The sequence below is a fragment of the Amphiprion ocellaris genome, chromosome 1 (assembly GCF_022539595.1).
Source record: "Amphiprion ocellaris isolate individual 3 ecotype Okinawa chromosome 1, ASM2253959v1, whole genome shotgun sequence".
NCBI classification, from domain to species: domain Eukaryota; kingdom Metazoa; phylum Chordata; class Actinopteri; family Pomacentridae; genus Amphiprion; species Amphiprion ocellaris.
In genome coordinates, this window is record NC_072766.1 from 554,567 (window position 1) to 580,022 (window position 25,456).

General features: G+C 39.7%; 2 protein-coding genes and 1 long non-coding RNA gene across 7 annotated transcripts in view; all 3 read right to left on the minus strand.

The window, feature by feature from the left end:
- Positions 1–1,540: 1,540 nt before the first annotated feature.
- rps17 (ribosomal protein S17) lies at positions 1,541–10,841 on the minus strand. Its single transcript, XM_023274300.2, has 5 exons — positions 10,728–10,841; positions 8,810–8,961; positions 4,460–4,565; positions 2,853–2,918; positions 1,541–1,661 (listed from the first exon to the last, which is right to left on the minus strand). The coding sequence occupies exons 1-5, from the start codon at positions 10,728–10,730 to the stop codon at positions 1,584–1,586; spliced, it is 405 nt and encodes a 134-aa protein (XP_023130068.1). The 5' UTR covers positions 10,731–10,841; the 3' UTR covers positions 1,541–1,583.
- Positions 10,842–13,380: 2,539 nt separating this feature from the next.
- On the minus strand, positions 13,381–17,160 carry LOC129347713 (uncharacterized). 2 transcript variants are annotated; one of them, XR_008599972.1, is made up of 4 exons: positions 14,656–17,160; positions 14,037–14,095; positions 13,903–13,965; positions 13,381–13,790 (listed from the first exon to the last, which is right to left on the minus strand). It is a non-coding gene; the product is annotated as an uncharacterized LOC129347713 (long non-coding RNA). The 2 variants fall into 2 exon arrangements; XR_008599950.1 differs by lacking the exon at positions 14,656–17,160 and having other exon boundaries at positions 14,037–14,190.
- Positions 17,161–18,122: 962 nt separating this feature from the next.
- Positions 18,123–25,456, minus strand: part of csnk1g1 (casein kinase 1, gamma 1) — a 52,101-nt gene continuing 44,767 nt past the window's right edge. For 2 of the 4 annotated variants that reach the window (XM_023274286.3, XM_023274284.3), the window contains 2 exons: positions 22,857–22,880; positions 18,123–21,655 (listed from right to left, as the gene is read on the minus strand). In XM_023274286.3, the coding sequence (XP_023130054.1) occupies positions 21,601–21,655; positions 22,857–22,880 (79 nt within the window). In that variant the 3' untranslated portion in view covers positions 18,123–21,600. The remainder of the gene's footprint in view (positions 21,656–22,856; positions 22,881–25,456) is intronic. The other 2 variants (XM_023274287.3, XM_023274285.3) reach the window with 1 other exon arrangement.

Sequence of the window (25,456 nt, forward strand, 5' to 3'; positions counted from 1 at the left end):
TGAAAGACAGTAATGACGTAAACTTACCTGTTGGCTCCGCCCACTCCTGTAAGGTTATCTGGCTGAAGCTTAAAGGAAGGACAAGGACATCATTCAACAGCATTTGCTGTTGTACGAAAAACTAAGAATATATCAGCTTTTAATATTTTGAAAAGGGCTATAATCAGTAGTCCAATAAATCATTTGGGTCCTCTACTGTAGTTTATATTACTACTACTGCATCATATACTATATACATTATCCTATATTACTGCTGCTGTTTACCATCTTCCATGTGGAGGTGTTTGGTTCTTCCTCTACCACAGCAGCGCCGAGATTGCCATATGGCAAAACCGCTCTGCCATATGGCAAAAGCCATTGTGGGATCTCGCTGTTTCTCCTTTTTGTTCTCAAAGCTTGAATCGAACCTGCGTTTCCAATGTAGCTTTGTTCAAGAGTCACCCTCTTAACCAGTTGAGCTACCGGGACAGTTTTTTTTCAGCTCTTGGACGACATACTAAACTATGTCGAAAAAAAATTCGATTTTTTTCAACATGTTGTAAAAACGTGCCATATGATGAAATAATGTAAAGGAGGCCGTGAAAAACACTCCAGAAAGGTTTTCTTTGAAAAAAAAAATCATCATGAATTTTGCCACGTTTGTCACATTTTGGACGACATACTAAACTATAACATTTTTTCCATATTTTGGACGACATACTAAACTATGTAGTTTTAATAACGTTTTGAATGACAGACCAGTAACTTTTTGCTGTTTTTGTTTCCAAAGTTGTAATCGAACCTGGGTCTCCAATGTAGCTCTGTTTAGGAGTCACCCTCTTAACCAGTTGAGCTACCTAGACAGCTGTTTTTTCAGCTCTTGGACGACGTACTAAACTATGACGTTTTTGTGACATTTTGGACGACATATTAAACTATGACGTTTTTGTGACATTTTGGACGACATACTAACCTATGACGTTTTTTGTGACATTTTGGACGACATACTAACCTATGACGTTTTAGTGACATTTTGGACGACATATTAAACTATGACGTTTTTGTCTCATTTTGGACGACATGCTAACCTACGACGTTTTTGTCCCATTTTGGACGACATACTAACCTATGACGTTTTTGGTAACATTTTGGACGACATGCTAACCTATGACGTTTTTGTCCCATTTGGACGACATACTAACCTATGACGTTTTTGTCCCATTTGGACGACATACTAACCTACGACGTTTTTGTGACATTTTGGACGACATGCTAACCTATGACGTTTTTGTCTCATTTTGGACGACATGCTAACCTATGACGTTTTTGTCTCATTTTGGACGACATGCTAACCTATGACGTTTTTGTCTCATTTTGGACGACATGCTAACCTACGACGTTTTTGTCCCATTTTGGACGACATACTAACCTATGAGGTTATTTCGATGCTTTGTGTATTCTGTATGTGTGGCTGTATGCATGAATGTCTGTGTGGGCAGAACTTCACATCAGCAGTAAAACAGAAGAGAGTTTGGGTCAAACAGAAAACAAGGGAGCAGTGTTAGTAATAGTTTTGTCTTTATTCAGAGCCTTCACATGTGATGCTACAGTCCTCGTGGTGTTTTGAAGTTCATCCCAAGGGTTGGCTGAGTGACCTGAAGGTTGGAAAGGCCGCCAAAGTCCTGCACAAGAAAGAGTCAGTATTGTATCATCAGAACGTCACACGCAGTCCGTAACGGGGTTATTCATCTGAAAAGCTGCTTTCATGTATCTGTGTATGTATTGTCTTTATGTGCCCAGTCACTTCTGTGTATCTCTGACCTCCTTAACCCTGATTAGAGTTGTCAGGTCAGGCCAACAGAAATGACCTGCTGTTTCTGTGAGCAGGTATAAACTTGTGATAGATGAGCTTTACAAGTTCTTCCTTTGTACCTGAGATCGGTTGACTGCTTTGGAGGTTTTATGAGGCGGCTGCCAATGTTTTTATCCTGACAGGTTGACCTGTAGCTGCTTTATTTTGTTTTTTGATGCTCTGTGTTCTCCCACCAACTGGCCTAATCTCCATCTGTGGGATGCTGCTGCTGCTGACCTTCCTCCAGCCCACTGCTTCCAGCTGCCCATTCCCACCAATCTACTCTGCATCACCCTCACTATACTTGATTTGCTCATCTACAGATTTTTTAATTTACCACCAGCTATATATGTAGTATATTTAATGTCAGAGCCATCCAGCATAGCAGTAAACTATAATCAGTTTCCATGTTAGTTGTACTTTGCATGTATCATCTGTTATCATGCGTGTATTAAATTTATTTAATTGTTTATTTAATAGGGACAATGCAATTAACATAGCTTTAATACAGTTCATGAATCCGATGTGTTGCAGATAGAGTTTTAGCTACAGCTAATTCTCAACTCCTGCCCCCAGTTGGGCTTTTAAAACAACCAAAACATACAAAGTGTGTGTTTTATGGTCCTTGTGTCTGTCTATTGTGGCCTGTTATGTAACGTTTAGTTTTTTTTAAGTGCCTAAAGACTGTGGATGTAAATGAGCATTGTTGCTATAATCTGACATATTTACATCTATTGTTGTCTAAATAGACCTTCATTAATGTGGACCGTCCATCAAAAAAAGAAATAAAAATATATATGTGTAGTGAAAAGCACTGGCAGTAAATTAAAACAAATAAATAACCTTCCAGTCTGTGTGCAAAAAGCCTGTTGTGTTTTTGTCAGAAAACTATAAATTAATTATTTTTCAGCACTTTTGTTTCAATGTGTTTAATAATAAATTGACTTACAAATTACTGTCTGTTGTGAAGTTATTCAGAACTCATTTTCATGTCTGGAATTAATGCATCTGTTTCACTCACCAGCATTTTGAGCATTTCCTTTGTGTCTGGATCCACCTCAAAGAGTTCCAGGTCCAGAGCAGAGATCTACAGGAATACATGAACAGCTGATTAATCATCTGAAACATCTTTTAGACTCTATTCACACGGGATCACTATTACATGGGAACCAATAGTGATTTGTAACGATTGCGGAGGAGGTCAGTGATCTTAATCCTGTGTGAATGCGCCATGTTGGTAATTAGTAAAGTAATCATTCCCCCACAAATTATCTCCCATATTTCACCAAGCACCAACGTCCTGGGATAATACTAGTCTGGAGGAATCTGCATCTGAGTGATTGGGAGGTATTTTAGTTGTTTTTTTTTTTTTTTCTTTTTCTACATCTTTCTTGGTTGAATTCTGGAGGCTGCGGTGGAAATTATTGACAGCATTTTAGGGTCAAAGGCAAACAGTACATAAAGCCCTGTTCACACAGGATTCGTATTATGTGGGGAACTCTGGTAATCTGTGAATTACCCCAGGAAGTCTGTATTTTACTGGAATTTACTGACATTACAGTCAAGATGTGATGTCAAATCTGTCCAGGTCACAATATCCACTCTTGTCACGTGCATGTGCAAAGTGGTCGGCCACTACTCAAAAAAAACATACATACACCAGTCGCGCCAATAAACATTAAAAGTCTATGTTGTACCAACACTATTCTTAGGTTTGGACACAAAAACCACTTGGTTAGGTTCATGGAAAGCTTGTGGTTCAGGTTAAAATGACCACTTTTCACGTATGTAGTCGTCATGGCAACAGTAAACATGTCTACAGCAGCAGCATGACCTGAGAACAGCGGGCAGCGTTGTCGGGGTGACAGGCCGTCAGGGCGTTTGGATTCAGCCTGCTGAAAGATATGTTGACCACACGCTGCTACGCATGTCATCCATCTCTATGTCCTCCCAGATCTCCCTCTTCTGGTTGATCTGATTTTTCTGTGAATGCTCCATCGGCCTACTCCTGCATTTGCTCCTAAAATGCTGCCAATAATTTCCACCACAGCCTCCAGAATTCAACCAAGAAAGATGTAGAAAAACGCGCAAAAAACAACAACAAAAAAAAAAAAACAACTAAAATATCTCCCAATCACTGAGATGCCGCTTCCACGGGACTAGTATCATCCCAGGACATCGGTGCTTGGCGAAATATAGTCGGGAATTTGTGGGGGAATTATTACTTTACCAATTACCGACATGACGCATTCACACAGGATTAAGATCACCAACCTCCTCGGCAATCATTACAAATCACCAGAGATCCCCAGGTTATACTGATCCCATGCGAATAGGGCTTTAGTCACATTCTGCTGCTTTCTAGCAATGATTTACCTGCACAGAGGATTTTAAAAATACGAGATGTCCACTGAGACATCTCAGTTTCTCTGTATGGACCACAAACACAGAAATAAATAAAGCTCCCTTTGATTCTGAACATTTGAAATAAAAGCCTTTCAACTGATATAGAATTATCGTCTCGTCACAAACCAGAGTTTCATTCTGGAGAAGCAAAAACCCAGAAGAAGCTCCAACACGCCATCTAGAGGTAAAACACATAAAACAGATAAAAGAAAGTGAACAAACCTCTGGGACGTAGTTGTCTCTCCTCTCTCTCTCCTCCTCCTGCAGTTTGATGGAGATTCCTCTGACTGGACCTCGCTGGATCCGTTTCATCAGGTGAGTCACATACCTGAGACACAAACACGACGTTTCATCAGGTGAGACACAAACACGACGTTTCATCAGGTGAGACACAAACACGACGTTTCATCAGGTGAGACACAAACACGACGTTTCATCAGGTGAGACACAAACACGACGTTTCATCAGGTGAGACACAAACACGACGTTTCATCAGGTGAGACACAAACACGTTTCATCAGGTGAGACACAAACACGACGTTTCATCAGGTGAGACACAAACACGTTTCATCAGGTGAGACACAAACACGTTTCATCAGGTGAGACACAAACACGACGTTTCATCAGGTGAGACACAAACACGTTTCATCAGGTGAGACACAAACACGACGTTTCATCAAGTGAGACACAAACACGACGTTTCATCAGGTGAGACACAAACACGACGTTTCATCAGGTGAGACACAAACACGACGTTTCATCAGGTGAGACACAAACACGACGTTTCATCGGGTGAGACACAAACACGACGTTTCATCAGGTGAGACACAAACACGTTTCATCAGGTGAGACACAAACACGTTTCATCGGGTGAGACACAAACACGACGTTTCATCGGGTGAGACACAAACACGACGTTTCATCGGGTGAGACACAAACACGACGTTTCATCGGGTGAGACACAAACACGACGTTTCATCGGGTGAGACACAAACACGACGTTTCATCAAGTGAGACACAAACACGACGTTTCATCAGGTGAGACCCAAACACGACGTTTCATCAGGTGAGACACAAACACGACGTTTCATCAGGTGAGACACAAACACGACGTTTCATCAGGTGAGACACAAACACGTTTCATCAGGTGAGACACAAACACAGCGTTTCATCAGGTGAGACACAAACACGTTTCATCAGGTGAGACACAAACACGTTTCATCAGGTGAGACACAAACACGACGTTTCATCAGGTGAGACACAAACACAGCGTTTCATCAGGTGAGACACAAACACGTTTCATCAGGTGAGACACAAACACGTTTCATCAGGTGAGACACAAACACGTTTCATCAGGTGAGACACAAACACGACGTTTCATCGGGTGAGACACAAACACGGCGTTTCATCGGGTGAGACACAAACACGTTTCATCGGGTGAAACACAAACACGACGTTTCATCGGGTGAGACACAAACACGACGTTTCATCGGGTGAGACACAAACACGACGTTTCATCGGGTGAGACACAAACACGACGTTTCATCGGGTGAGACACAAACACGTTTCATCGGGTGAGACACAAACACGACGTTTCATCGGGTGAGACACAAACACGACGTTTCATCGGGTGAGACACAAACACGACGTTTCATCGGGTGAGACACAAACACGACGTTTCATCGGGTGAGACACAAACACGACGTTTCATCGGGTGAGACACAAACACGACGTTTCATCGGGTGAGACACAAACACGACGTTTCATCGGGTGAGACACAAACACGACGTTTCATCGGGTGAAACACAAACACGACGTTTCATCGGGTGAGACACAAACACGACGTTTCATCGGGTGAGACACAAACACGACGTTTCATCGGGTGAGACACAAAGACGACGTTTCATCGGGTGAGACACAAACACGTTTCATTGGGTGAGACACAAACACGTTTCATCGGGTGAGACACAAACACGTTTCATCGGGTGAGACACAAACACGACGTTTCATCGGGTGAGACACAAACACGACGTTTCATCGGGTGAGACACAAAGACGACGTTTCATCGGGTGAGACACAAACACGACGTTTCATCGGGTGAGACACAAACACGTTTCATCAGGTGAGACACAAACACGTTTCATCGGGTGACACACAAACACGACGTTTCATCGGGTGAGACACAAACACGTTTCATCGGGTGAGACACAAACACGTTTCATCGGGTGAGACACAAACACGACGTTTCATCGGGTGAGACACAAACACGACGTTTCATCGGGTGAGACACAAACACGACGTTTCATCGGGTGAGACACAAACACGTTTCATCGGGTGAGACACAAACACGTTTCATCGGGTGAGACACAAACACGACGTTTCATCGGGTGAGACACAAACACGTTTCATCGGGTGAGACACAAACACGACGTTTCATCGGGTGAGACACAAACACGACGTTTCATCGGGTGAGACACAAAGACGACGTTTCATCGGGTGAGACACAAAGACGACGTTTCATCGGGTGAGACACAAACACGTTTCATCGGGTGAGAGACAAACACGTTACATCGGGTGAGACACAAACACGTTTCATCGGGTGACACACAAACACGACGTTTCATCGGGTGAGACACAAACACGACGTTTCATCGGGTGAGACACAAACACGACGTTTCATCGGGTGAGACACAAACACGTTTCATCGGGTGACACACAAACACGACGTTTCATCGGGTGAGACACAAACACGTTTCATCGGGTGAGACACAAACACGACGTTTCATCGGGTGAAACACAAACACGACGTTTCATCGGGTGAGACACAAACACGTTTCATCGGGTGAGACACAAACACGGCGTTTCATCGGGTGAGACACAAACACGTTTCATCGGGTGAGACACAAACACGACGTTTCATCGGGTGAGACACAAACACGACGTTTCATCGGGTGAGACACAAACACGTTTCATCGGGTGAGACCCAAACACGACGTTTCATCGGGTGAGACACAAACACGACGTTTCATCAGGTGAGACACAAACACGTTTCATCAGGTGAGACACAAACACGACGTTTCATCAGGTGAGACACAAACACGTTTCATCAGGTGAGACACAAACACGACGTTTCATCAAGTGAGACACAAACACGACGTTTCATCAGGTGAGACACAAACACGACGTTTCATCAGGTGAAACACAAACACGACGTTTCATCGGGTGAGACACAAACACGTTTCATCAGGTGAAACACAAACACGGCGTTTCATCGGGTGAGACCCAAACACGACGTTTCATCAGGTGAGACACAAACACGTTTCATCAGGTGAGACACAAACACGTTTCATCAGGTGAGACACAAACACGTTTCATCGGGTGAGACCCAAACACGACGTTACATCGGGTGAGACACAAACACGACGTTTCATCAGGTGAGACACAAACACGGCGTTTCATCGGGTGAGACACAAACACGGCGTTTCATCGGGTGAGACACAAACACGACGTTTCATCGGGTGAGACACAAACACGGCGTTTCATCGGGTGAGACACAAACACGGCGTTTCATCAGGTGAGACACAAACACGTTTCATCAGGTGAGACACAAACACGTTTCATCAGGTGAGACACAAACACGTTTCATCGGGTGAGACCCAAACACGACGTTACATCGGGTGAGACACAAACACGACGTTTCATCAGGTGAGACACAAACACGGCGTTTCATCGGGTGAGACACAAACACGGCGTTTCATCAGGTGAGACACAAACACGACGTTTCATCGGGTGAGACACAAACACGGCGTTTCATCAGGTGAGACACAAACACGGCGTTTCATCAGGTGAGACACAAACACGTTTCATCAGGTGAGACACAAACACGTTTCATCAGGTGAGACACAAACACGACGTTTCATCGGGTGAAACACAAACACGACGTTTCATCGGGTGAGACACAAACACGGCGTTTCATCGGGTGAGACCCAAACACGACGTTACATCGGGTGAGACACAAACACGACGTTTCATCGGGTGAGACACAAACACGGCGTTTCATCAGGTGAGACACAAACACGGCGTTTCATCAGGTGAGACACAAACACGTTTCATCAGGTGAGACACAAACACGTTTCATCAGGTGAGACACAAACATGACGTTTCCTACCAGTTTAAACCCACAACTAAAGACTTTAAGAATTTAACGATTCAGAGACACGCTGCAACAATATTTTTTGGTGCCTGTAAATGAGGACAACAGGAGGGTTACTCCATATCAGATCCAATCATACAGCTACTCAGGCATAAAAAACACACAAAACTCATCCAAACTGTAGAAAACAGCTCAACCAAACACAGCGTTCATTTCTACACATTCAGATATTCCATCATCAGCTAACTCCCTTTGTTCTGCTGCTGCAAGAGTTCTGCTTCACAGCTTAAAGATGAGCTTAAAGGTGAACCCGGACACAACCTCATAAACAAAGGAGACTGTTCACAGCTCGTGAAACTAAGAAGAAGCCTGATTGAGCAGAAGTTCCTGCAGTAAAACCCTCCAACAGCTGCTCTCACCCTGCGATCTTGTTGCGTAGTGGCTTGCTGGGGATGATGGCGATCTCCTCACACACCCTCTTGTTGGTGTGGAAGTCGTTGCCCAGCCGAGTGTAGTACTTCTCGATGATGACCCTGGCGGCCTTCTTGACGGTCTTGGTCCTGACTCGTCCCTGAAGGGAAACCAGACAGACTTTTCAGTTTCTTCCAACAATAAAACACACGACGCATGACTACACAGACTTAGAGCAGCAGAAAATGAAACTAATTCCAGAGGGACGGGGTTTAAATTCAAGAATAATTCAGTGACTGATTGATTTTATTCCAACTATTCTAGAATAGTTCTGCACAGAGACTCAAACGGTGTAAAGATCAACAACTAAAGCGGCGTCTGTTCACCAGTTTTTACCATATATTAGAATAAATCCACTGCTGTATCAGTGGTTTAACAGAGTAAAGCTCCATCAGGTTTTAAATCTATGACAGTGAATATTAAACTGAAGCTTCACTGCAAAACAAATCACAACGACAGCATCTATCAGAAAATAAAAACTACATATTTTATGTGCATCTGGACCTTCTGAGTGCATAAAGTTGTTAAAAGGGTCGCCACATAAAACAGCCCCTTTTAACCCTCATGTCGTCCTGCAGGTCAAATTGACCCATTTTAAAGTCTGAAAATGTGGAAAAAAATCTATCTATTTTCACAGTGAAACTTCTGATGTCCACGTTTTCAACATTTTTGGGAAATCTTTGAATATTTTTTGGTGGAAAAAAAGGAATCACTTTAGATATTTTTAGGATTTTTGGGGGGAAGTTTTTACTCATTTTTTGAAAATATTTACAAGAACTTTCATAACAAAATTTTTATTTTCTTTGTAAAACTTTTAAAAGAAACTTTAAAGGAATTATTGTAATGTTCTTCCTGAAGGTTTTGCAAATTTTCAGAAATTTTGGGAATTTTTGGATTTTTTTCCAGACAAGATAGTATTTTTTGGTGCCTGTAAATGAAGAACAGGAGGGTTAATGCTGCATAAACTGCAATTTAAAACTTTTTTAGCTGTAATACTGGCAAAAATAAGTGTTTAGTGAAAATAGCAGGAATACTGCAATGTTTGCTGAAATCACATCTAAAAATATTACTGAATATGTATTTATCATCACTAACAACTAACATTACAAAAGAATATTTAAGACTTTTATAAATAAAATGTAGGACTTTCAAATTTCTGACATTGAACTTTATAAGGTTTCTGTTAACCTGCTGACACCTGGAGTGTTTATATTGATTATAGTATGTATGTTGTTTATAGTGTTTGCATTGTTTACAATGTTTATGTTGTTTAGATTGTTTATATTATCGTGTTTCAATTCATACATGCTAATGTTGACTTGAATGCAAGTTTAGGGCAGTTTTAGGAATATAAAAACACAAACTGTACCTTTAAAGATTAAAATGAAATCCGCTCGACCTTTTTCTGCTCATAAAATCCCAGCATCAGTAATTATAACAAGCTGTCACTGAGCAGTTTGAGATTTGAAACTAATGATGCTAATATATACTGTAATGATAGCAAACATTAGCCTGACAGAAACGGTTTAACGGGCAGAAAGCTGCCGGTTTGAAGGTTTAGTCCTGCTCGGTACCAAACCCAGAAGGTTTGAAAGGCAGACAAACACAAACAGAACCGACTCCCAATGCAGCTACCGGTAGTTTACCGGGAGTTAGCTCTGTTTGTAGCCGGTTACCTGCTAACGCTAGCTGTTAGCTCGTGTTTATATCATTTATCTCCACCACAGATCTTCCAAACTGACCCTGTATAAATGTGTGTGTTGTCTCAGTGCTGACTGATGCTTGGAGCCGCTCTGAGGGCCCACACACCGGGAGGATGCAGGAGGATTAACGGAGCTAACAGTGAAGTGTTGTCTAAGTACCCACCATGTTGGCTCGGACCGGCGGAAGAGAAGCACGGCAGGGTGACGGTGGGAGTTCTCGGAGACAACAGCGCCGCGCAACAGCGACGACTGGCGGCGGGAGGACGGAACTGCACCGGAGAAAAAACATAGGGTCGTTTGAACCTAAATTAAAAAAAAAAACTTCACAAAAATTTATGTTCAACCATTAATGCATCGAAAGGTCAAAAATGTAAAATTTTTTGAACTCGGATGTCACACATTGGGATATTAACACATCAAAACTTCAAACATTTGAAATTTTTGCATTGAAATGGCAAAAAATTTGATATTCACGCATCAAATTTCAAAAGTTTGAACATTTTTGCATTGAAATGGCAAAAACATGGATATTAATGCATTGAAAGTTGAAAAATGTGACATTTTTTGGACCGAGATGTCACATTTTGACATTTTGGCATCAAAATGTCAAAAATTTGGATATGAACACGTCAAAACTTCAAAAATTTGCATCAAAATGGCAAAAAAATGAACATTAATGCATCAACAGATGAATAAGGTAAATTTTTTTGACCCGAGAAGTCATACTTTGAAATTTTTCGCATCAAAATGTCAAAAATTTGGATATTAACACATTAAAGCTTCAAAAATTTGAAAATTATTGCATCGAAATGGCAACAACTTGTATATTAAATACACTGAATGAGATAATAACCATCCCATAGCAACAAGGTATGCTCATTCTCACCTTCTGGCGTCTGTTTCTCCTCTATTTATCTGTCCAATGTTGGCATCAACCACAGGTTCCATTTAACTGATGAAGGGGAAACACTGGAGTCCTCAGAGGCTGGACCATGTTTCTGAAACTGACATGTGATGTTGATGCAGAACAGCAATTTATATGAGATTATTAAGGTGTGTCCAAGGCAGAGAAATCTTCCAGTCATTAGAAAACGTGTGGAAAACACTAATGTCAAAGAACAACTGAAGATCATGGGTCCGTTTCACGAAGCAGGTTTAGTGAAAACTCTGAGTTTGTTAACCCTGAAATGAGGGAAACTCAGAGTTTTCCGTTTCACAAAGGGAGGTAACTCAAACCAGAGACAGAGGCGTAACTCTAGCCTGTTTCACAAAGAGAGGTAACTTAAACTCTCGGTCAGTTACCATAGTAACAGACTCTATGAATCTAACCTGGTCAGGACCAGGTTTTTCTCAGTAAACCTCGAGTTTCTCTCAGTCTCCGCCCTCTTTCAGTCACACGCTATTAGATTTCCTCATTCATTCAGTCAGCTGGCGAGTTTTGGCGAAGTCTAGTTCTGCTGTCTGCCAAAATGTCATGTCCTTTAATGAACGATCCAGTGGATGAAGGAGCAGCATTACTGCTCAGAGAATTAAATATTCGTCAGGAGATTGTTATCAGACCGCGCATAGATGTTTTGGCATTTCCGGACAGTTATCTTTTTGAATGGTACCGTTTCACATCACAGTCCATAATCTACATCCAACCGAATACATCCTTACATTTACAACATTACCAACCACAGTCATGCTCTCACATCCCAGCAGATGTTGTGTGTTGTGCTGCGGTTCTTTGCAAATGGAAGTTTTTTATATAATGTCGGAGATGCAGAGCACCTCAGTAAGACAACTGTATGCAGGACAATCAGAAAAGTGTGTCTGGCCCTGAAACGACTTTTACCATCTTTGTCATTTTCCCTGGACATAAACCTGCCAGAGCCATCAAGGAGGAGTTCCACAGGATTGCAGGTGAATGATGTAGAGATCTGTTAAATTCATTTTAAATCATATCCAGTTAATGACATTGTGCTGCAACCTCAGACTGGGATTAGTAATTTTAATTTCTTTTAGGATTTCCCAGTGTGATTGGCTGCATAGATGGCACCACATCCCCATCAAAGCTCCCTCACATAATGAAGCTGATTATGTGAACAGGAAGTCCATTCACAGCATACATTTATGCTGTGAATGGACTACCTGTAGCCTACCTGCACATTTGCAGGTAGGCTACAGGTAGATGACTACGGTTTCAAAATGTTAAAGATTGCATCATAGTTCAACATCTGTCATTCTCTGCACTGTCAAGATCATATGTGATGCTGCATACATCATTTCCAATGTGGAGGCCAAGTGGTCTGGATCTGTTCATGACTGGAGGATTTATCATGAGTCTAACCTGAGCAACAGACTGCAACGTGGTAAACATCCTAAAGATTTAAACAATATAATTCACTTGTCTCCCTCCTTAAATATACTCTAATGTATCCACTATACATTACAGGAGAGTTTGATGGCCTTCTGCTGGGTGACAGGGGTTACCATGCCAACCCAGGCTGATGACCTCATACCCTGACCCTGAACCAGGCCCCCAACAGAACTTCAACCAGGCTCACTGCAGGATGAGAGCCTGGGTGGAGATGACCATAGACCTGCTGAAAGCCTGTTTCCAGTGTCTACATCACCTCAGGGTGACTCCTGAGAGGCCTGTGATATTATTGTGGCATGTGTTGTTCTTCATAATATTACCACTATTAGAGGAGAGCAACACTCTGCCCTACAAACTGAAGACCCAGATGATGACCTCATCCACCTGCCAGCTATCCAGGACAGCAGAGCAGTCAGAGACACCATATGCCATAATCACTTTAGAGTTTAAGTCTCCATCATCACCACCACAGCAGTCAAATAAACACATGACACACATTTCATTTGGTCTTCTTTATTTCCTACAAATAAAAGAGCTAGTTTAGTTCATGTTCCAGTAGTTAACATAATTCACCTGTGACCTGCATCCACCTCTAACTTGTGCTCCAGATCAATTTCCAGATCTGCCTTCTTAATCTGGTGGTCCAAGTACTGCATTTCTTTATCTGTTTTTTGTGTTTATCTCAGCAAGTGGATTTTGTATATTTGTTTTACTGGTAACTGGGAATACATAAAGGACATTAAATTATACAGTTGCACATGAATTCCATGGACTGAACCTCTGGTGTTTACTGAACATCCATCTCACTGTGTCAGTCTGTGCAGTGGAAGTTGAGGAAGCATCCTGCTGCTGTCCAGCCATGCTCTGTTAAAAAGGAGGAGAATGTGCAATACTTCAGTGTAGGCTAAATGTCACACTCTATATTCCACCAGAATGTTCAGAAATGTGAATGGGAAGAGAACTATCAGTAACATACCTCTGTATGCCTTTCTGGATCCCCCTCTGTAAAGGCAGCAGACACAGTTTCATCCTCTTCATCCTAGATGAGTGATATGTTTCAGTGGACTTAAACTACCATTTGGCTAAATCTCTGGAGTATTGCCTACTTACAGTTACAAGGTCTGTTGTGGTGTGAAGGGGCTCCACCAGGCAGATAGTACCATCAGAATCTGTTGGGCCAAAAGAAGAAAAAAGACACAAAAGAGAAATAAATATTTGTAATAATATGCTTTAAAAAATATCCATATATCTATATCTATCTATATTTACATATCTCTCTCTCTCTCTCTCTCTCTCTCTCTCTCTCTCTCTCTCTCTCTCTCTCTCTCTCTCTCTCTCTCTCTCTCTCTCTCTCTCTCTCTCTCTCTCTCTCTCTCTCTCTCTCTCTCCCTCTCTCTCTCTCTCTCTCTCTCTCTCTCTCTCTCGCTCTCTCTATGTATATATATATATATATATATATATATATATATATATATATATATATATATATATATATATATATGTATATATATATATATATATATATATATATATATAGTTGGCTGAGTAGAAGTCTGTTAGTTTAAATAGGCTTAATTGTTTAACAGAACATGATATGGATGCAGACATTTAGGCTATGTGTGGGATAAAACCACTGCACAGTCAAACAGCCACTTAATATTTAGGCTACTTTACAATGTAAAACATGATCAAAATGAGGTACCTCCATGAGATTATGCCGACTTCTTACCTGTTTTAAAAATGTTTTTATATTTCATCTTCAGCTGCTGCCACATGTGCTTCTCCCCTGCAGGATTGCACCTAAATGAAATAACTTAATAGGCTACTATTCAAACAGTTTTCCTGTAATATTATTGTGATTTAAACTTACGCATTGACCCAGGCAGCAATGTTCTCCCACGCCGTCTCCCTCTGTTTTGCAGCTGCAGGTGTTGCACTTCTTTCTAAAAACGTGTTCAGACTCGCTATATAAGCGCATTAAGATTTCCAATTCAAGCAGTGTAGTCCTCCGCTTCCCTGTTGCCATGGTGACTCGTCGAATCGGCGCTCCATTGATACTGGCTTTTCAGAGTTGTGGTGCACGCGCTTAACTCCGGGTGAAACTACTCCGAGTTGATTAAGCCAACTCAGATCAGCCGTTCTGGAACCGGAAACTCAGTTTTCTATCTCAGAGTAGATCAACTCAGAGTTCAGGGTTAAACTCAGAGTTTGTTGAACCTGCTTCGTGAAACGGACCCCATTACTTCAAGATCTATTATTAGATGTAACAACAGCTATCAATGAATGACTTTAATGCTGTAGAAACCTTAGAAAACTGATGATTTTAAGGCAGGGTCTGAAGAACTCCAGACATATACTATATTGCCAAAAGCATTCGCTCACCCATCCAAATAATCAGAATCAGGTGTTCCAATCCCTTCCATGGCCACAGGTGTATAAAATCCAGCACCTAGGCTGCAGACTGCTTTTACAAACATTTGTGAAAGAATGGCTCACTCTCAGGAGCTCAGTGAATTCCAGCGTGGAACTGTGATAGGATGCCACCTGTGCAACAAATCCAGTCGTGACATTTCCTGGCTCCTAAATATTCCACAGTCAACTGTCAGCTGTATTATAAGAAAGTGGAAGTGTGTAGGAACGACAGCAACTCCGCCACCAAGCGGTAGGTGGTAAACTGACAGAGCGAGGTCAGTGGATGCTGAGGAGCATAGTGCCAAGAGGTCGCCAACTTTCTGCAGAGTCAATCGCTACAAACCTTCAAACTTCATGTGGCCTTCAGATTAGCTCCAGAACAGTGCTTCAGCAGAGCTTCATGGAATGGGTTTCCATGGCTGAGCAGCTGCATCCAAGCCATACATCACCAAGTGCAATGCAAAGCGTGGGATGCAGTGGTGTAAAGCAGCCACCACTGGACTCTAGAGCAGTGGAGACACCTTCTCTGGAGTGACCAATCACGCTTCTCCATCTGGCAATCTGATGGACCAGTCTGGGTTTGGTGGTTGCCAGGAGAACCATACTTGTCGGACTGCATTGTGCCAAGTGTAAAGTTTGGTGGAGGGGGGATTATGGTGTGGGCTTGTTTTTCAGGAGCTGGGCTTGGACCCTTAGTTCCAGTGAAAGGAACTCTGAATGCTTCAGCATACCAAGACATTTTGGACAATTCCATGCTCCCAACTTTGTGGGAACAGTTTGGAGCTGGTCCCTTCCTCTTCCAACATGACTGTGCACCAGTGCACAAAGCAAGGTCCATAAAGACATGGATGACAGAGTCTGGTGTGGATGAACTTGACTGGCCTGCACAGAGTCCTGACCTCAACCCCATAGAACACCTTTGGGATGAATAGAGCAGAGACTGAGAGCCAGACCTTCTGGTCCAACATCAGTGTGTGACCTCACAAATGTGCTTCTGGAAGAATGGTCAAAAATTCCCATAAACACACTCCTAAACCTTGTGGACAGCCTTCCCAGAAGAGTTGAAGCTGTTCTAGCTGCAAAGGGTGGACCAACGTCATATTGAACCCTATGGATTAGGAATGGGATGTCACTTAGGTTCATATGCCAGTCAAGGCAGGTGAGCCAATACTTTTGGCAATATAGTGTATAAAATGACACAGTGTGCTGCAAATGAAACCTCAACTTTTAGCTCATATTTGTTTAGATTTTGGAAACTAAAGTACATCAGATTTGCTGTAGGGTTCGCTCATTACAGCATTTTATGTTGTTTAACTCCTAAAGCAAAGAGAACAGAGAAAAATCTCAGTTCCTGTTATCAAATTCAACATAAAAGTGGCAAGAAAACCTGCAGAGTCCCGTCTTCTCCCCAGTTTAGAAACTGTACCGGCACAAAAGAGATCTGACTGCAACAGATGCTCAACTGACAAGAAAAAGTATCATTTTTCATGAACACAACAGCTAATGTGGTATGGAAAAAATAAGGAAATAAATGTGTAAATATAAAGAGGAATATATAAAAGAATAAATTTTTAAAAATCAATCTGTTAAAAATAAGGAAATAAATGTGTAAATATAAAGGGGGCTAAATAAATAAAAATAAATGAATAAATCTGTAAAAAAAAATAAGGAAATAAATATGTAAATATAAAGAGGAATAAATAAAAGAAAAAATTAAAAAATGTATCTGTTAAAAATACGGAAATAAATGTGCCAATATAGAGGAATAAATAAAAGAATAAATCTTTTAAAAAAGAAGGCAATACATGTGTAAATGTAGAGGAATAAATAAAAATAAAAAATAAATCTGTTAAAAATAAGGAAACGTGAAAATATAAAGAGGAATAAACAAAAGAATTAAAAAAATAATATGTTAAAAATAAGGCAATATATGTGCAAATATAAAGAGGAATAAATAAAATAACAAAAAATAATCTGTGAAAAAATAAGGAAATTAATGTGTAAATATAAAGAGGAATAAATAAATAAAAATAAATGAATAAATCTGTTAAAAAATAAGAAAATGTGTAAATATAAAGAGGAATAAATAAAATAATAAATCTTGAAATCTAAATCTAAAAATAAGGCAATAAATGTGTAACTATAGAGGAATAAATAAAAGAATAAATTTTTAAAAATTATCTGTTAAAAATAAGGAAATAAATGTGTAAATATAAAGAGGAATAAATAAAAAATAAATAACTAAAAATATGGAAATATAAAGGTAGATTTTGTCCTTGTTTTCCCTTTTTCCCTGTTTTTTCATTTTTTCATTGATTTTCCTTTCATCATTGCTTTTGCTTTTATTTTTTATTCCTCTTTATATTTACACATTTACTTCCTTATTTCTAACTGATTTTTTATTTATTCCTCTTCATATTTACATTTATTTCCTTATTTTTTAACCGATTTGTTCTTTTGTTTATTCCTCTTTATATTTACACATTTATTCCCTAATTTTTTAAACAGATTTTTAAAAATGCTTTTAGTTATTCCTCTTTATATTTACACATTCATTTCCTTATTTTTTAACAGATTTATTCTTTCATTTATTCTTGTATTTATTCTTCTTTATATTTACACATGTATTTCCTTATTTTTTTAACAGATTTATCTTTTATTATGGCACTCCAATGATTCCAAAATGTGGCAATAGTTTTGCTTTTTTAAAAATCTACCAGATTCATCATCTTTTGCTCCGTCATGAAAGCATTTAGAACAAAATCACCTCACACGACATTCCCATAAGGTGGAGAGATCTTTTATTTTACATTAAAAAAGGGTGCAAAGTGGAGTTTCCCTTTAGGTGTGGAGGGAATAAAAAGTGATTTTTATAAGGTTCATGTGTGACACGTCGTATTATATGAATCCAAGGAGGAGAAAAACAAACATAGGCATCTCAGATAAAAAGGACCTTTACCGTTCTGCAAATTAAAAATATGAAACCATAAAAAGAAGAAATGTGGGTCCTTCATTCTTGAAGCCCTTGACTCATTCAATACATTTTTGAAGTGACATTCATATTTCAACACAATAATATTTATTTACAGTTTTAAGATTTCTCTTAATCAGAGCTCTAAAAAAAAAAAACAATGCTGAGGGGAGGATAAACTCTTGGAGCTGTACAATGAGATTTTCCACAGTCTGAGAGAAAAAAACAGAAATCAAAGAATACGTCTTTTATATGGATCCCAACAGAAAACAGACGACAACTGTGAACTCTGTACAATTTACAGTTCAAATAATCATCACAATATTGCAGTAAATGTCACCCTACACCTCTCCCTCAAAGAAAATATACAGAAAATCCAACACAACTCTACAGTACAGCAACAAAGAGAAAGTGCCAGAGAACCCAAAGAGACCTAAAGCCGTCCGTTCACACTTTAACCGTCCTCTGATTCACAGGAACGAGCTACACGGAAACACAAGACCGACTGAATTGTGTGACAAAATAAACGGATGCTGGAAAAGACACAGCGATTTATGTTACATGAGGACTGGAAGCCGGAGAAGGTTGGTCTCCAGATAAGCCATGCAGATACTGAACCGTGCAGAGCTTCTATATCGTTCTGCAGGGTTAAAAAGGAAATACATCGGAGTAATATATCCCTATCTACCGTTTCAGCCACGAGACAAAGAGGCCAACGTGATCAGTCACAAATCGTGATAGAAAGACTCTTTAAAAACACTTTCACCGATGCTCTTTTTGCGATTTTTCACCAAAAAAAAGAAGACAGCGGACACGTCAAGGACACGCGATGGTTAAAGAAAAAAAAAACACATTCAGCTTCATATTTTTTCTTGGTACAGGTAAAAGGCATGGGCTAGTAGTAGTAGTCGTCTCAGGAATGGCACTCAGGGGGTTGAGGGGAACATTGAAGGCTAAATAGTCTGGATATCCATCTCACTACACACAATACTTTCAGCTTTTCTCTAAACCGTCCGGCTGGTGGCCGACGTCACACGTTTGGAGAAAAAACGGAGGATTTCTCCGACACCGGATCAAAAATACATCATGATTAATGCGTTTCACAGAGACAAAGAAGTGATTTTTAACCTCTCAACATCTTCTGAGTGGAAACAACCAGCGAACACATAAAACCGTCCAACATCTGAAAGAAATGAACACCGGTCATTCAGATAGCCTGTAGTCCCACCATTCCCCTCTACATCCTCTGTGTGGAATTACTAGGAAATAAAAAGTCAAACCTACACAAAAGGTCCCGTAGATTTTCATATTCAAGTACTTTCAATAACACAATAACTTAGACCCCAGAGTTACTGACATGTCGGGCAGAGAGGGGAGTAAAAAATAAAAGCTATACAGTGTAAATACACAGAACAGACAGGTCTACAGACGGATTCATCAGCTGATCATCTACACATCGTTTCTCTAAACAGTTCCACAAAACAAAAACCTCCACTGAGAGTTGATTCCTGGCGGACCTGCAGAGGGAAGAAAGAAAGAGTGGAGGGAGCGATGGCACAAAAACAGAAATCAGAATAAAGTGTGTTCCCTGCACCCTATAGGGAAGGCAGCTACTATAAAGTAAAAAGCACATTTAAAGTTTCAGAAGGCAGGGTCTCGTCAGGGAAAGCCGGGGGTCAACAAATGTAGTGCAGTCACGGTTCTCGAGCTTGTTTGTTTTTGTTTACCCTCTCTTTCCCCATAAAACCATGGCTATTTGGAATGGAGAAAATAATAATAATAACAATAATAATTGCATTCAACAAATTCACATTAGCATTAAAGATGTAAAATTAAAAAAATAAAACTGCTTCAGGAGGATAGGCAAGGTGACGCATCGAGGATTTAGTTTCAAGGCAGTCCTCCGTGACTCTAAAGCAAGAAGAACACGAACGCTGTGGACATGTTCACGTGTTCTCCATCCCAGGAGACAATTCAGCAGACGTCCAAACATCTCTGCAGCTCAGGGGTCTACAGACCGGACGTCAACGCCGTTCACCACCAAACCTTTTCCATTTGGCATCGTTGCTTTCTGGGGAAATACATCTTCAGTGTGTCAACGAGGGAAGTCATTAACTGCTCTATGATACAGGAAGTCCCACTATGGCCGTGCTGCTGACTGACTGGTCCGACTGGTGATGGGATGCGTTGGTTTGTTGGTCGGTCGGTCAGTCGGTTTGTTGGGGTTAAGGCATTGGACAGAAGCATTTTAGAGGCTGTGATTCTCCAAAGCATTCACCAGTTTTCTCTCAAAGCGACTTTTCCCCCCAACATCGTAAGATTCTCCCAACCTGACAAACCCTGCTGGATTTGGTCTCACTTTTTTTTCCTTTGTTAAACATTGGTCTGAACTCCCTAACTGCAATTTCCTTCCCATGCACATGATAGATTATACAAATGCTCCAAAATCATTTACTTTTCCGTCCATACATTCAGTGTGTATGTTTTTTTTTTTGTTTGTTTTTTTTTTTTTTTTAGAATTAGTAGGAAAACTGGTGGCGAACCAAGAGATAAATAGCATAAATAGCAATTAGTTTGTGTCTCAGCCCCGTCAGCCAGCGTCAGGCTGCCGCCAACAGGAGAAAAAACTGCAGAAAACTGTAGTGTTTGGAGCAGCAGCGAGGTTAAGGAGAGCTTTAACCAAGCAGCAGAAACAGTGCAGGAGGCATCTCAGCCCAGGCCAGGGTTTGCCTCTCTGGAGGGAAAAAGTGCAGACTGATGCTGTTTGTGCCTGAATGTCGGCAGCTTCACTCCTCAGGTTTACATTCAGTCCCACGTCAGGAAAACACCAACACAATGAGAGTAAAGTAACGAGGGCGACGGCACTGACCTGGACTCTGACGGAGGGGAGGTGGAAAACAACGACTTGGTGAGTAATGCAGGAAACCAAAGAAGATCCGTCTCTCCATTAGAGATACCACAGAGGAGAAACAGGAGCAAAAACAGGCCAGAAATGAGGAGATAAAAATGCAAATGCCGGGCGTCCCGGGGAGAAAAATAAAAAACAAAACTATCATCTTCTGCAGAATTCCATGGAAAAGTTTCCCCTGCAGAACATCCCACATCTCAGCAGAGGAAAACAACTAAAGAAGGACTCCCATCAAAAGACACAAGCGTCTTGTACATCTCGACAAACCATTTATAACTGGTTCCAACAGAGAACAGTTCAATCCAGATCTTTCCGTTGCCCTGTTTACTCTGAATGGGACCTCATTGGTTCTGATCCGACACTGGAAGGGTTCAGGCTGACGATCATTTGTGCCTCGGCGTGTTCTTCTTCCGTTTTCTCTTGAAGAAGCAGCAGCACCTGTAGACAGACGGACGTTAAATCAATGGGCAGATGGGAAGAGATTCAGATGAAGCAAAAAGAAACAACGAACACAAGCAGGCTGATCAAAAACTAATGCGGTAAATATCAGCTTCGTTTGAGCTTCCAGATCTGGACAGATTTAGTTTTTTGGATCCTAACAGTAGAAATATCAGCTTCAAAGACAGGATGGATGTTCTGCCATCCACCGAGGGTCTGCATGCTCATTCACCTCCATCTACCTTCTATAACTGTGATTTATTCCTCATATGCAAAATAAAAGTAAGAACAGTTAATGGAGCAGTGCACACAGAGCACAGGACACAGAATAAAAACATACAAAGACAAGAAAAAAGCTGTGGATCAAGACATAGGACAGCGACTGGGCACTCTGGTTAAATAATTCCAATAAAATAACTCTTGTTGCACCATGCAACAAGAGTTCTTTAACCCTCCTGTTGTCCTCATTTACAGGCACCAAAAAATACTGTTTCCTTGTCTGAAAAAAATCCAAAAATTCAGAAAAAAAATTCCCAAAATTTCTGAAAATTTGCAAAACCTTCAGGAAGAAAATTCCAATAATTCCTTAAAAGTTTCCCTTAAAAGTTTAAAAAAAAAAATTCCCCAAATTTGGCAAGAAAATTCTTGTAAATATGTTCAAAAAATGAGTAAAAATCTTCCAAAAAAATCCTAAAAATATCTAAAGTGATTCCATATATATCAGTAAAACTTCTAATATTTTCTTGAAGAACATTCACATAAAAATCAACCAAACTCCTGCAAAATTCGCTGGATTTTGCGTGATTTAAGATAAGATTAAGATAAGATTACCCAAAAATGTTGAAAATGTGGACATCAGAAGTTTCACTGTGAAAATATGTTTTTTTCCCACATTTTCAAACTTTAAAAAGGGTCAATTTTGAACCGCAGGACGACTCAAGGGTTAAACTGAAGCCAAATATTACAAGGGCCACAAAAGACCATTTAGTCAGTTTAATTTATTCTTTCTGCCATGAGCTTGATGTTATTTAGGTAGTTTGAATTATTCTTCACTCGGGTGTCAACATAAGGGGAGTGAATCCAGCTGACAGTGATCTCTGTCTGGGCAAACTCATGGACTAGTTTGCGGGTTTAAACCGGACCTCGGCCGGTCCACTCCCTGTCCCATGAGTCTGACGTGGACGAGCAGAGAGGGACTCACCACAGGTTGAGCATTTTCACGCAGCTACAGAAGAAGAAGAAGAAGGAGAAGGAGAAGAGAGGAAAGAGTGTAAAGAGAAAAGAAAGATAGATTAATACAGCGAGACCAAAGATGATTGGACTGGAACATGCACACGAACATGCACACGAACATGACCAACGGGACGGAAAAGGGAGGTTTAAAGGAGGAAAAGATCAGAGGAAAGGTCACAGAACATCTAGTCCGCAGCTCCTACCAGGATGATGGAAGTTAGATCTGAATTAACACCTTTTAACATTACATCTGTCTGCTTCCTAAAAAAATCAATTCCTCACGATTCAATTTTCTAGTTTCTGTTGCTGCCTTTTAACCCTCCTGTTGTCCTCATTTACGACACCAAAAAATACTGTTCCCTTGTCTGAAAAAAATCCAAAAATTCAGCAAAAAATTCCCCAAATTTATAAAAATTTGCAAAATCTTCAGGAAGAAAATTCCTTAAAAGTTTTATTTTAAAATAAACAAACCCAAATTTGGCAAGAAATAAAAATAATAATAATAAAAAATTAAAATCGTAAATATTTTCAAAAAATGAGTAAAAATCTTCCAAAAAAATCCTAAAAATATCTAAAGTGATTCCATATATATCAGTAAAACTTCTATTTTCTTTAAGAGCATTCACAAAAAAAATCAACCAAAGTCCAGCAAATTTCACTGGATTTTGGTTGATTTTTTTTGTGAATGTTCTTAAAGAAACATTTTTTTTCAAGAATTCTTTTTTCCACCAAAAATTATTCAAAAATTCCCCAAAATGTTGAAAATGTGGACATAAAAATGTACTTTTTTCCACATTTTCTTTAAAACGGGTCAATTTTGACCCGCAGGACGAAACGAGGGTTAAGCTACAATCTGCACTGGAAATATTCCGCTTTGAGGATGTGTTGACATCTACACGTCCTCAAAGCAGAATATTTCCACCATGTATCACAGTAAACAGTAAATTAATGGGGACCACTGACTATTTTAAATCAGCTCCTGAATAATCGGTTAAGGTTTAAGAAGCTGCTAGACTTTATTATTTTTCTGTTGTTAACTTCATGAAATAAAAAGTGCATTAAGATTTTAAAGAAAAGCTCATTTTTTATGTTTGTTTGCTGCAGGCGTTGTGTTGGCTTCTTTCACATCCAACATCAGTAAAATATTTAACTTTCTCTGGGGCGTCAAAGCTTTTTTCACACAGCGAGAGATTCTAGGTGATATTAGAAGTATGTTTGTTTTTACAAAGCTTTACTTCAGGATACAAAAACCTCCTCTTAGCAAACAAGGAGGTCCAGTTCTATAAGCACTTCGTTCTGTCTCTTATAAACATACAGAAACTCTGTGTTCTGTTGCTATAAATCAGCCTAAGGATGAATAAAATGCATATTGAGACTTTCATAAGTCGTCATTAAAGCATCACTGATGGAAAGTTTGAAGCTGGTCCTGCACAGATTTTAATTATTAGTTTTAGTTCATGAATGTTAACCCTCGTGTCATCCTGCGGGTCAATATTAACCCGTTTTAAAGTTTGAAAATGTGGGAAAAAAATTAAAAATTTTCACAGTGAAACTTCTGATGTCCACATTTTCAACATTTCTGGGAAATCTTTGAACATTTTTTGGTGGAAAAAAGAAATGTTAAAAATGTTTCTTAAGAAAATTCACAAAAAATCAACCAAAATCCAATGAATTTCACTGGATTTTGGTTGATTTTTATGTGAATGTTCTGAAAGAAAATATTAGAAGTTTTACTGATATACATGGAATCGCTTTAGATATTTTTAGGATTTTTTTGGAAGATTTTCACTAATTTTTTGAAAATATTTACAAGAATTTTCTTGCCAAATTTGGTGGATTTTCTAAAAATAAAACTTTTAAGGGAAACTTTTAAGGAATTATTGGAATTTTCTTCCTGAAGGTTTTGCAAATTTTCTGAAATTTGGGGATTTTTTTTTCTGAATTTTTGGATTTTTTTCAGACAAGGAAACAATAATTTTTGGTGCCTATAAATGAGGACAACAGGAGGGTTAATAAAAACCAACTAACGTGATATTCAGCGCCTGATATTCTCTTAAAACCTTCATTAAACGGCCTCAGATGTACAGTTAGCTTTCATTACTTTACAGAGAATGGCAGCGAACACGCTAACGAACATGAAAGTGAACACGCCAATCATCATATCAAACAACAGCAGGAAGGTTTATCATGTGATTAAAGACATTTCTACAGTCGCTTTGATGGAAATATGAAGAACTACAATGAAATCTGAACTAAATCCGCTCAGACGTCATGTAGAAAAGACATTTCTACATTTCTCTGCTAAGAAAAGTTCATTTTATTGATATTTTGTTTAAGGTCACTTCTTTTAAAAAAAAAAGAAAGTGAAATAATTTCATTTTTATTGACTAACTAGCTAGTTTATTAATAATAATAAAGAAAACAGATAAAAACACATCTTTACTACATGGCATTTCATCTGTCCCCTTCCTTATTCTTCTTCATGACCTTTTAATACTTTATCTGTATTTTTAGACTGTTTATATCAGTGGTTTATTAGGACTTTGAGCTGCAATGATTGTATGAAAC